The 13,790-nt window shown below is 37.5% G+C and overlaps 1 protein-coding gene across 1 annotated transcript; it reads right to left on the bottom strand.

Annotated features, from left to right (window-relative positions):
* Positions 1–982: 982 nt before the first annotated feature.
* si:dkey-283b1.6 lies at positions 983–11,100 on the bottom strand. Its single transcript, XM_047380689.1, has 4 exons — positions 10,915–11,100; positions 7,571–7,661; positions 2,198–2,465; positions 983–2,092 (listed from the first exon to the last, which is right to left on the bottom strand). Exons 2-4 carry the CDS (start codon positions 7,597–7,599, stop codon positions 1,970–1,972), a joined length of 420 nt encoding a protein of 139 aa, XP_047236645.1. The 5' UTR covers positions 7,600–7,661; positions 10,915–11,100; the 3' UTR covers positions 983–1,969.
* Positions 11,101–13,790: the final 2,690 nt, after the last annotated feature.

A 13,790-nucleotide genomic window follows, 5' to 3' on the forward strand; every position in this document is an offset into this window, starting at 1 on the left:
AAGCTGCTTGTATGGGCCTGATCTTCAAAGATTCAAAATAAGAAGCGTTAAATTGTTTGTGCAAAAATAAATTTGCAATAATTGGCCGTGTTGCGTGTGATCTACAAAGATTGCGTGCACAGTGGAAAACAGGTAAAAAGGTGGTGCAGACCGCCTAATTTAAATGAAGAGATTGCGTGTGCTGCTGGTTGTCACTATAGAGTGTCGGAGAGCAGAGCGGCCATAAAAGAAAGATGAAGTTCAAAGCCATGGAGTTGGAGGTAATAATAATTATAATAATAATAATAATAATAAATTGCATTTTTATAAGTATCTTACAGTGCTACACAACAAAAGTACAACATTTAAAAACAGGAAAATACTAAAAGCTCAGCAGTTAAACCATGAAATATAAATAATGAAACCTAGAAAAGCTGATGGCCACTGTCAGACATTCCTCTCGACTCCCCAAACCCCCAACACCACCTGATCAAAGTATATTCATGTACCAGAATGGGCTAGTCAAAGACCAGAATCTAAATCCAATGGAGAATCGGTGACAAAAGTTGGAAATTGATACTCACAGATGCTCATCACCCAATCTGACTGAGGTGCAGTTGGTAGAGGCATGCTCAGAAAAACCTTTCAGCAAGAGGTGGTTCTGGAAAGTGTTGGGTTAGCTTGGCTGAATATAAATGCACAGCATCATTTTCAAAATCTTATTTGTCAACCATGCATCCCTTTTTTGTCACTATTGTGCACCACTTAAACAATCACAAAATAATCCAACTAAAATACACTGAAGTTTGTAGTTGTTAGGTGACAAACGTTAAAGATATATGAACACTTCTGCAAGGGGCTGCATATCCTTTTAAAGCTCTACTTTAAACAATCCACCAGCAGGATGAAAGTTATTTAGTGCAAAATAAAATTCCAAATAAATCATCTACCCACGTTTGTTATTTGAACAAGTTTGAAGGAAATTAGACACATGAAAACCAAATGACATCATTTTCAGTTTATCACAGTGTTTTTGCAACAAACAAGCAAACTGACAGAAATGTTTTGTTCAGAATCAATCATTAAAACATCACAATGCTGACAACAATTGTGCCAAAACAGACTTTTGACTACAAGAAAAAATAATTTACCGAAACCCATGAAATAAACACCTCTTCAGTCCACAAAGTTAGGCACAAACTAAAACAAAGTCCTGAAAGAGTTCTGAAACTCATTAATTTTGTGTAAGGCCTGATCTTTAAAGATTGCAAATAAGGAGCGCTAAACTGCTTGTGCCAAAAAAAAAACAAAAAAAAACTGCAAGTGCAATAAGTGGCGCCCACTTATTGCACTTGCAGTTTTTTTTTGTTTTTTGTTGGGGGTGATCTACAAAGATTGTGTATGCAATGGATAACAGGTGTGGTTTGGACTGCCCTATTTAAATGAGGAGATTGAGTGTGCTACTGGCTGTTACTATAGATAGCGTAGAAGAGCAGAGCAGCCAATTAAAGATGTAGTTAGATGCCTTGGATTTGGAGATAATAATAATAAAATATAATTGGATTTATATTAGTACCAATAAGTGCTACAAAACAATAGTACAACAATTTGCATATTCGCCTCTCATAAATTTGTGTATTTGAGTCATTATTTTATGTTTGGCATATTGATAAAGGCAAACACAAAGGCAAAAAAAATTGCACTGTTGATTTGCACCTGGTTTGTAGATCAGCTTTGCACACACAATCCAGTTTGCAGGTGTTTTTGTACAGGCAAACCTTTGAAAGATCAGACCCCTATGTTTAGTTTTCCTATAGAGCACTAGGGCATGACTTTATTAAATAAAAATAATAAAGTAAATTGAACTGAAATTGAAGAAAAGTTCAACAATAAAAAAAATGACTGCATAGGAAAAACAAAAAGTGAAAGGTTATAAACTGCATGACGGCAGTGCAAGATTGTCCATGATCACCAGGATAAAACGCCTGCCTTATGGGTGAAAGAGTTCTTGCGATAGTTGCAGGTTCGTCTGAGTTGGTGACTGTGTGCTTAAAATGTCAGGAATGTTATGTTCTGTATAGGGAGGTGGGGGATCATCCGGTTTTATTCCCAGCTGAAACGCAGAAACATTAAAGAGCTGAGACAACAAATTAAACCTGGAAAAGTGTCATGATTTGTATTTAAAATATTTCATAAACGTATACAACTTTAGAATCACCTCATTATAGGATGGTGGGGGCTCATAGCGGACGGTGGTGCTGTATCTTGGTGGGGAAAGGTGGTCGCTCCTTTGCATGTCTTCATTGTCCTGCTGTGAAATACTTCTAGGAAAGGGGATGAAGTATATGGAGCGCAGCTGGGTGTCCTGCTCCCTGCGGTGTTGTGCTTCCCTCTCTCTCTGCACCTCTCGCAGACGGGTGCACGATCTGCAGAAGCTGGTGCAGAACAGGATGGCCAGACCAAAGCCCAGGAAGCCCAGGAAGATCCTAATGAGAAGGATGGAGTGTGCAAAAGAAACAGAAGATTATGATTAGGCAATCCTTTTAATAGGGGCTTAAATGCATTACGTGTGTCAGCTACTTTTGGTACTTTTGTGTGTGTTTGTGTGTGTTTATGTGGTAATAAATGTATTTCTCAATATATAAACTTTAATGAATATATCAAAACAAGATCTCTTGTGTGTGCAATGCTGTGTTCATTTGTGGCAGGGAAAATACCCCACTCTTCCACTCCTTCAGTCTCACAATGATGCATTTAGGTACCAAAACATGGTACCTTTTGATTTTACATGAATAGATACTCAGTAGTACCGACGGAATTCAGTTGGTACCTATAAAAGTACTGAATTTGGTACCCATCTCTACAAGCTCAGTTACATAACTGTGGCACAAGATAGCTACATTTCCTTTATTTTAATGCAGTAAGAAGTAAGATATTCTTCAAGACTTCAACGTCTTGGCTTCAGCCTTTTAGAGTTAAATGAAGACATCAGTTTTAATTTGAGCCATATTTATTGAAAATCGGATAAGAAATAAAGGCGCTACGACCGTTTGTGTGACAGATGCATGCTCATATCTCTTTGGAAAAGCATGGTTGACATGACTCAATGTATAGCAATGGTGCCTGCGTGCGCATGTCACTATTTATAATGGCTAATAGGCAATGTCCAATCCAGTAATATGTATAGATGCTGGAGATGCTCTTGGAGGCCATTAATATTGTTGCTTCCCTAAGGAGCGGTGAAGGACAGTCAAAGGGAAATCAAACCACCAGAGGAAGGCCTTTGGGACAGTGCACTTCTTGATAATGTAAGAAGTCCAGTAAGGGTCTCTGTCTCAAAAAGGACACAAACTGCTTTACAATCCACCACACAGGCCATAAAAAGCCTGGATATTTGTAAAATATAAGATACAACATATGTAAAACTGAGAGAGCAAGGCTCAAAAATGTTTTTGTAATGACCTAATATATTTCATATTTTCAGTTGATGATGTCATAAGATCTGTTAATCTATTTTCTATTTAATCTCATTCTTGAAAAATCAAAGTCTGGTTTATTTTTTTACTTCCATCTGTTGTTACATTGATATAACGAAAATGTAAAATTCCATAGATATTGAAAGATGAGGTTATTCTGAAAAATGGAGCAAAAGCCATTAAGTACAGAATGATTTGTGACACTTTTAGAGCCAAAATAACAAAATAAGTCCAGGTGGCTCATTTCATAATTAGGTATTAAAGGGTTAAATTTGGGATGCTTTGCAGTTATGATGAATCAAAGACAAAGATAATAATTTTATTTAGTATGATGAAACACTTTGGGTCATATCCATACATTGATACCATATGGAAGTAAAATAGTCTCATTAGAATCAGACATTTTTTAGACATTGAATTTATAACACTGAATTTTTATCCTGTGCAATTATGTATGTGAATTTTTTTTTTGTACTTAAAATTTGGCAGCAAAAATTCACCTGCAAGAATTCGCCTTCCAAAATTCACCTGCAGAAATTCACCTGCAGAAATTCGTCTGAAAAAATTCGCCTGCAAAAATTCGCCTGTAAATGTGATGACAATCAGCACATGAGCGTCTTTTAGCCAATCAGATTACGCTTATTTGATCAGGTGACACACCATTGCATTAGGCAGAGGCCAGTCTCTTAACAGTTTGCTGGATAGTGGCTTAATGAAGATCAGTGATGAGATTCAAATGGGTGTTAATTACCTGGCGTTTTGTCATAATATATTTTTGGCAGAAAAATCTCAACACTGATCTTCATTAAGCCAGTATCCAGCAAACTGTTGAGAGACTGGCCTCTGCCTAATGCAATGGTGTGTCACGTGATGTTATGATTCTGGCCCATCTGCCTGCTCTGCTCTCACTCATGCAATCAACTCATCTGCTTCACCTGTCTGCTGCTGCGCAATCACCGTCATGCACACCTGTGGAGCTGCAGTTATATACAGCCCTCTGACAGGGACGGTGCCAGATTTTCGAAAACATTTGTGAGTAGTTATCCAGCTATGGAAAGAATACGGGAAGAAACTTGTGCCATCAGAAACTGAATTTGAATTTCTCAGACTGAATCTGTATTTGTGTAATTTGAAATTAAATGCATTGATTTGAAACTGAATTTAATGGTTTGAAACTGAATTTAATGGTTTGAAACTGAATTTATTGGTTTGAAACTGAATTTATTGGTTTGAAAACTGAATTTAATAGTTTGAAACTGAATTAATTTGCATTGAAAATGTATTTCGTTGTTTTGAAAATTCAGTTTGCCTACTTTCACTTTCAGGTCTAAAATTCAATTTCAGTTCTAAAATTCAGTTTTTTGTGTCACACATCCGGGTCCTTGAGGGTAGCCTTAGATTAATCAAACACAGATTCATCGATTTATGTTTCACATCAGGTTAAACTTCCTTTACATCATGTTGAGCTGGAGCAGTGGAGCTACATGAGCTTAGCGGATGTCCATCACAAAGTCAAATGAACATCTACAAGAAATCATGTAAACAAATGATCGCCAAACAGCAGCACTTATGCTACCTGTAGCTATTAGCTAAACATGCCAGATCAGCATGGTGCGGCCGGTGTTACGTCAGTCTGCGTTTCCCCTGCCTTTACCTCAGCGTAATTTATGTTGCCTAGCAACAGTGATGTGAAGCACAGAGCTGTGAAGCCGAACAAATGGAGCCCTAATGGCTTATTTTCTTGTTTTATAATCTTGTTCATTATTCAGCCATTTAAATTGTTAAAGTTTTGTGTTCATAGATAAAAAAATATATATAAAAATCAATTTGTAAAAATTTAACAATTTAAACACTAACATATTAGCTTTAGGAACAACGTTTAAATCAGTTTATTTGTAGAGCATAAAAATAAAACCAAACATCAACATTAGATATCATCTGACTGAATTATATCTGTGTTTAACTTCCATTAATTGGGGAAACCCAGCAGGAGATTAAAAACAACGTGCCGGGAGTCAGCTGTTCTCTCTGGGTTCATCGCACCTCAACGCCCCGGTCAGCTGTGCGCTGGCGAGGCGAGGCGAACCGGCTGTGAGTCCGGTGTCAGGGCAGCAGAAGCGGACGTCTCCGAACACGTCGGAGCACGTGTGGAATTAAGCGAAATCTTGATAAATCGAGCAGATATTTCAGGTTTACACAGCTACATTCTAGTCTAAAAACAAGTTCATTTTGTTTCACAGAAAGCGCAATATATCCAACTTTGTTCACAGCTTTTCCCTCTCCTCCAGGCTTTGTTACTTCCGTTAGCACAATCTACTTTGACCCGCAATGAATCATGGGATAGGGTGGCCCACGAAAGATACACCGGACCCATCCTTCATATCTGGGGAAAAGAAGGACGCATTTGTCGGCCCTATTTGGAGGAGCCTGCGAAGCTGTACACTTCATTGCCTCACAATGACGTAATCAGCCAACAAATGCATCCTTCAAAGAATGCAGTTCCTCAATTTGGACACAGCAATAGTGAATGATATCCGTGAATCGGTGAATCTGTGTTTGATTAATCTGTGGCTTCAAGGACCCGGATGTGTGACACAAAAAACTGAATTTTAGAACTGAAAGTAAAAGTAGTGAAACTGAATTTTCAATTCAACAAAATACATTTTCAGAGGAAATGAATTCAGTTTGAATTGAGTGAAATTCATTTTCAAACCAAGGCATTTAATTTCAAATTACATAAATACAGATTCAGTCTGAAAAAATCAAATTCAGTTTCTGATGGCACAAGTTTCTTCCCATATCCAGCATTCCTTCCTGACTGATCTTGTTCTCTGACCTTGCCTTGCCTCACGGATTTTGGATTTACTGGATTTACGCCCCAGCCTAGCCACTGGTTTATTCAGCCTGAGCCCGCCTGGCTCTCAAATCCGCCTGGAATTATTGTCAAGAGGACAATCGCAGCTCTCTGTGTTCCGGTCACAGCTTCAGCTGATTCCCCTGAGGATCTGGATCAGTCGGCAACCCGACTTCAGTCTGTTGGATTCTTCCTCATTAACTGTCTGGATCACATCCTCTTCTGGATTCTGCGCCTCATTCCCAGACTAAGAAGTGATTCGTGGAAGCTGACTGCTGCTGTCCTGCTTTCTGATCCTGAGTTACTGAATAAACCTTTTTTACTTATCACTTTGTGTTTGGCTGAATTTGAGTTCTCTGTCTCAGGCCGTGATAGTAAAATCTGGCCATGACACGTGATCAAATAAGCGTAATCTGATTGGCTAAAAGACGCTCGACTCGATTGAGTGCTGATTGCTTTGGCTTGAGTCACCAGAAGGTCAACACATTTGCAGGTAAATTTCTGCAGGTGAATTCTAGCAGGTGAAATTTTGCTGGCAAATTTTAAGTACAAAAAAATTCACATATATAATTGCACAGAATAAAAATTCAGTGTTATAAATTCAATGTCTAAAAAATGTCTGACTCTAATGAGACTATTTTACTTCCATAATACCATAGTTAATCATATAGCAGTAATATATACATTCAATTTATGGCAAAATAAAATAAAAATATTACTTTTTATGAAAAGGGTAAAAATATTTTAAGGAAAATAGTTTTTTTGAAATGCTCCTATTTTGACATACACTCATTATTAATACTAATTTGGGGCTCTCAAACATTCATTTGAACCTTTTTTTTCTACAGTATAATGAATAGACTACATAAATAAATTATCATAAATATCAATAATGAATAAATTGCAATGGACTGAGACTGCCACATAGCAAAGATCTGCTTGAAAATCCCAAAAATGGAGAAGAGTCTTACGACTAGCACAATTTGCTATGTGGCTAACTACCTTTAGCTATACAAGCTAAGAAAATGTATTACTCTGCAGGTTGTTTTTCTGAGCTTGTAGAATAATTTTATTGTTGTGCAGAATACATAATATTTCTGCACCCAATTCATTAATGTTGTTTGTAGCATGAAGTTTCAGCTCTTGAAAGAGCAGTTCAAATGAATCATTAACAGCCTACATTTATTTTGACACTCATGCCCATAATGACTGTTTTTAGTACAAGCAACACACAGTAGAGATGAATAGAGATGTTTCTTACTCTAGATAAGGAAAGGATTGTAATATCATTCTCTAGATGGATGGATCACACTGGATGGATCAAAATGGAAATGGAGCCACGCAGTATGAACCTAAAAAGTAAACATGATTTAATACATTTCATTGGAAATGACATGACGAAGTGGTTTCAAAACACTGATTTCCTTTAGCTGATTGTCAAGCACAAATTTTTACTCTTTTGTTTTTTTACACATCAAAGGTAACTCATACTACTTGGTCTCTTACACAAATCTGAATTTTATCCTCTGCCCAGATCAATAAAAAAGACACTTTGTACTCACAAACCTTTAAAAGTTTTGTTCTCGACACATTGATGCAAGAGGTTTTTATAGCCAGTCGATACAGTATGAGGAGATATGGCAGACGTATTGAGACTAATTTCTGACCAGAACAGACTTTCCTGTGGCAACCTTAAACTGTTGACAGTTATTCAATCTGGCTGCACTACTTAGTGGTATTACATAAGAAATACAATGATGATAACACTTGCTTCATTGTGTTTCCACATGTTCCATATCAGTACTGAGAAAACTGGGTTAATAGCTTAAAAAGAGGTTCGTTTCTGCAAGTTTTTATAAATAAAATCAGAGAATGCAACATGTATTTGTACTCATTCTCCTTTACTCTGATTCCCCTAAATAATAGCTGTCATGAGTCACATAATAAATAAACTGAGTCCATCCAGTTTATAGAACTACCTTCCCAATTCAATTCAATTGAATTCAGTTTTATTTATATAGCGCCAATTCTCAACAGATGTCTTCTCAAGGCACTTCACAAAGTCAATTCAATCTAATCATACAGATTTCAAGTCAATTACATATATTCCAATTAATCCTAACTATCGAACAGTGCAGTCAGATTCAGTTATTTATTCAAATTGGTGAAAAGGTTTTTCTATCTAAGAAACCCCAGCAGATTGCATAGAGTCAGTGACTTGTAGCAGTCACTCCTCCTGGATGAGCATGAAGAGACAGTGGAAAGAAAAACTCTCTTTTAATAGGAAGAAACCTCCAATAGAACCAGGCTCAGTGTTAGTGGCTTCTGCCACAACTGACTGGGGATTTGAGAGAACAGAGAAGAGACAAAAAGAACACAGAAGCAGAATACAGAAACACTGATCCAGGAGTACTTTCCATGGGAAGCAGAAGTAAAATGTTAATGGATGTAGCTCCTTTAGTGGCTTCATCTGGGAAGAAAAAACAGATCAACTCTGAGCTAGTTTTCAAGTTTAAAGTATGAGAGAGAGAGCGCATACAGTTAGTCACAGTAGAAGCTCAGTCAGTAGCCCTGTCTTGGACAAAAATATGACTAAACATAGAAAGACAGGGCCAAGTGTATCATCGGTAGAAGGTGAGCATTAAATTGTTGGCAGCAGAGGCTTGGAAGATGCCCCTCTCCAGGAAGGTGTTATAGGTAGACACAGATTCAGGCCAGGTGTAGCTTCTAGGAAGAGAAAAGAGAGAGAACATCAAGTTAAAAGCTGAAATAACAACAAAATAATGCAAAATTGGAGAGTAGTATGAGAATGTAGCAGAGAGAGTGAAAGTGGTCATTATGTCCTCCAGCAGCCTAACCCTATAGCAACATAACTACAGAGATAGCTCAGGATAACCTAAGCCACTCTAACTATAAGCTTTATCAAAAAGGAAAGTTTTAAGTAGACAGGGTGTCTGCCTCACAGACTAAAACTGAGAGCTGGTTCCACAAGAGAGGAGTCTGATAACTAAAGAATCTGCCTCCCATTCTACTTCTAGAGACTCTAGGAACCACCAGTAAATCTGCAGTCTGAGAACGAAATGCTCTGTTAGGAACATATGGAAGAATCAGATCTCTGATGTACGATGGAAATAGATCATTAAGGGCTTTATCTGTGAGGAGGAGAATTTTAAATTATATTCTGGATTTAACAGAGACCCAGTGAAGGGAAGCTAAAATAGGAAAAAATTATCTGTTTTTAATTCCCTTCCCAAGCTTTGAACATCTCACAGAGCCCCAGACAAGAGGACCTTGGAAACTCTGGGGGAGCTGCAGAGATCCATAGCTCAGGCAGGGCAATCTTTTGACAGGATGACTATTGGTTCTGCACTCCAAAAATCTGGCTTTAAAGGAAGAGTGGCAAGAAGAAAACCATTATTGAAAGAAAGCCATGAAAAGTCCTTCTGGTAGCTTTCCAAGCCACAGGGCAATCCTGAAAGAAAACATATTAGAGGTTGCAGAAAACCTGAGGCCAGGGCAGAGATTAACCTTCCAGCAGGACCAAAATATACAGTACAAGCTAAAACCGTTACATCTAAATCCAATTGAGAAAATGTATATTTACAAAAACTTTTCATCCAACCTTGCTGGGCTTGAAGTTTTTTGCAACGATTAATGGGCATAAATTTCAGTCTCTATTTGCAATACTGTACCTACAGATTTGCAGCTGTAGTTGCAGAAAAAAGTTTTACTCTTGGGAACTGAAAACAAATGAAGACCACAACTTTCCGTAATTTGTTTTTCAACTTTAAAGAAAAATATATGCATTATTTTCCTTCCACATCACAATTATGTATCACCTTGCGTGGGTCTATGACATAAAATCCCACTTATTGAAATGTGTAGTTGTAATGTGACAAATGTCAAAAAGTTTAAGGAGTATAAAAACTTTTATGAGGCACTCGTAGGTGTGTGACCCAATAAATTGCCATTTTAGTTGTCATAAAAATTTATAAACTAAAGGTAAATGACCTTTAGAGTCTTTTTGATCAATAAAAAGTATTTTTGAATGTTTTTAGGTGGATTGTATTATTTCTGTAGGTTAGCTCTGTGATTATCACAGATTTTGATTTCAGTTTATTTTATTATTTGACACCTTCTAAACATTTCAGAGAAACACAAAATAAAACAGCCCTGCGATGGACTGGCGACCTGTCCATGGTGTACCTCGCCTTACGCCCATAGACGGCTGGAGATGGGCACCAGCTTCCCCGCGACCCACTATGGAATGAGCGGTAGAAATGACTGACCGACTGACAAAATTAAACAAGGAACTTCTTAGTTTGAGGCCAACACCATTAATAACAAACTGAACAGGTATTTGACAAAAGTAGGAATGCAAAACAGAAAATGAATCACATGAGTAATAGATGAGGTCAAAATTCCCAGCACCTGATCAGTGAGCACATAGAAACCAAAGCAAAGTCTGTAAATACGCACTAGACAAACAGACTACTATGATACGTTCCATTTGAAAAGGCTTCGGATTAAATTTGATCAGCTTTTTGTGATGAAACAAGAATCCAATTTTAAAAACAGCAACTAAAAGGCAAGTTTCAGGCTTACCTTTGGGTAATGTGTCTTTTCCAGGTGTGGAGCTGAAAGGGCAAAATCACTGGAGCAGAGTACAGTTTTTATTGTAGGTGTGCTGAGGGGGGGTGCGTGTGTGTCCTGTGTGTGCTCATGCATGGGAGAAAGGGCAAAGCCTGCAATGTTTATCTGACACTCAAATGCATTCAGAAATCACCATCCTTAGTTATACTTGTTTATCTACCATCCGCCTTACCAAAGGTCTAAAAACCGATGATCTTACACAGCACACACACATTATGTCTGAGCTTTGTGAGATGGACAGTTTGTTTTATTAGTTTGTGATTGAGGCTAGGCTTCCTCAGGAGAATTTATGGCGGTGTTAGAAGATTTAAAGGAGCAGCCGTCCTTTTTCCCTCAAGTTGGGGGCTAAGGTAGTTTGAAAAGAAATTCAAGAAAATACATATGAAAACAGTTAGCCTCATGCAATGTAGTTTGAGTCCTGAGCGTAAACATCTCAAGTGTCCTCTGTGTTCACAAAAGGTCATTATCTGAAACAAAAAGACAGTTGTTTCATTCTCTGACAGCAAACAACTCTGAATAGAAAGTGGGCAAAGTTTGAGTTATTTATGGAGATCAGACTGATGTCAATCTGAGTTTTAATAAGTCTGACGTGCAGAACTAGTTTAAAGTTAGTGTGAAATTCAGACGTTCTTTAAATATAAAAAAACTATTTGGTTACTTACTTATTCACTCAACATTTTTATATCGTCAAACAAGTTTTAATATCAGATGAAAAGAACCTGAGTAAACTGAAGTTTTCAAATGATAATTTTATTTATTAATGGAAAACAAGTATCCAAACCAATCTGACCCAAAGTGAAAAAGTAATTATCCCCAAACCCAATAACTGGTACTTACCACCCTTCCTTTGACTGTTGCGAAGCTTTTGCAATAATAGACAATGAGAGTCTTGCAGTGCTGTGGAGAATTTTTGGCCCCTTAATCTTTGCAGAATTGTTTTTAATTTAGCCACTGGAGCATTTTTAACCATAAACAGCCTATTTAAGTTCATGCCACATGTTTAGGGTTCAGACTTTGACCAATACTCTACAAATTCTTTAGATGTTTTTGAGTCATACAGAGGTGGACTTGCTGGTTTGCATCGGATGATTGCACTGCTGCATAACCCAGGTATACTTGGGCCTAAGGTCACAAACTGATGGCTGGATGTTCTCCTTCAAGATTTTCTGCTGGTGAGATCAATTAGAGGAATTCGTTCAGGTCCTGAAACAACAAAGCAACCCTACACCTTCACACTACCACTACACCAGTCAACAGGATATTTTGATAAAAGTCTTGGGAATCATCAAGATGTGTTTTTATAAATATGAGATTGGCCTTTGTATTGTTTGTAATCTTCAACTGTTTTAGCCTTGGAAGTCTGCAATGGATGCTATGTTTGCAAATGAGACCTGCAGTGTTTTAGATGTTGTTCTGGGTTCTTTTGTGACCTCTTAGATGAGACGTTGAAGACGGCCAGACGTTTTAGTCGACCAGACACTCACTTGAAGGTTTACCACTGTTCCATGTATTGTCCATTTGTGGATAATCTCTCACAATATTTGACTGTTGTCCCAAAGTCTTAGAAATGCCTTTATAACCTTTCCAGACTCGCTGATGTCAATTACTTTGTTTCTTATATGTCTTTGAATTTCTTAAGATCAGTGCTTTTTATGATCTTTTAGCCGAGTTCATATTGTCATACATGTTCTGCTTGGGCTCCTTCACTCCACAGCTATGGGAGTATTTAAGCCCTTGGTGAGTGAAACTGAATATTTTCTCAGGTTATCTTTGTCTGACATTCCAATTTGTTTGATGATCTGGAACAAATGGGGCAAATAATTTCTTGCAGTACTATAATACAACACTGTTAATAAGTTGCAAAGGACAAAAAGATCCTTGAGAGGGCATCTTTAGCGAGAATAAAAATGTAAGTTCATGCTTTCTTTCTTTACAGAAAAGTACAAACTTTTGCAGGAGCCTCCCACCCAGCAGTGATAAGAATCTCATCTTTTTCCTGTCTATCTGTTCTTACTTAGCGGCAGAGTGTGTAGAATTATTATGACCAGAGCAGCAGTCTGAAAGAAAAGCAAATCAAAAGAGCAGTGAACAGCGCAAATGTGCAGTAGTGACTTAAAAGCATAAAAGGAAAAATGTAATGATTAAAAAGTGACCTCACAAACCAGTAAATGGTCTCACAGTGGAAAAGAACTCTTGCGTGTTTAGAAGAGTGTAAGGATACAAAGGTTGCATCCATGTAATTTTATGTCTATGTAATTACTAAAGATAACAGATCTCTTTGCTCTCAGACTGCAGATTAATTATGGTTAATGGGGGCAAATCTTTCCTTGAGATGAAGTTTACTGTTAAAGTAGTTTAGTCTCTCCTGATTTTTCTCCATAGTTACAGTGCCTCACATTCAATATAAGCCATTAGTGTTTTATGTGAAAATAGCCCTTCTTTTGAAGATCTCACAGTTTACTAGAAGTAGGGGTACATGTAGGGGAAACAGCAACTTATTGAAGAAGGTGCTCTGATCAGATGAGACCAAAATGATGTTTTTGGGTGGCATGCAAATCACTATGTGCAGAGGAAGCTAACACTGCACATCAGAGACAATAAAAAGATGGATGATACTAAATACAGGGAGAAACAACTAGTTAAGAGGAAGAGAGGGACTTGATACTGGGTTGGAGGCTCAACTTCCACCAGAAAGACATCCCTAAACATGCAGCCAAACGACAATCAAAGCATATTCATGGATTTGAATGTCATGCACAAAGTCTAGACTTAAATCCTATTGAATATATATAAACTAAATAGTAGCAGAGGACAGCACAAATCACAAC

This window comes from Girardinichthys multiradiatus, chromosome 12 (assembly GCF_021462225.1).
Source record: "Girardinichthys multiradiatus isolate DD_20200921_A chromosome 12, DD_fGirMul_XY1, whole genome shotgun sequence".
Taxonomy (NCBI): domain Eukaryota; kingdom Metazoa; phylum Chordata; class Actinopteri; order Cyprinodontiformes; family Goodeidae; genus Girardinichthys; species Girardinichthys multiradiatus.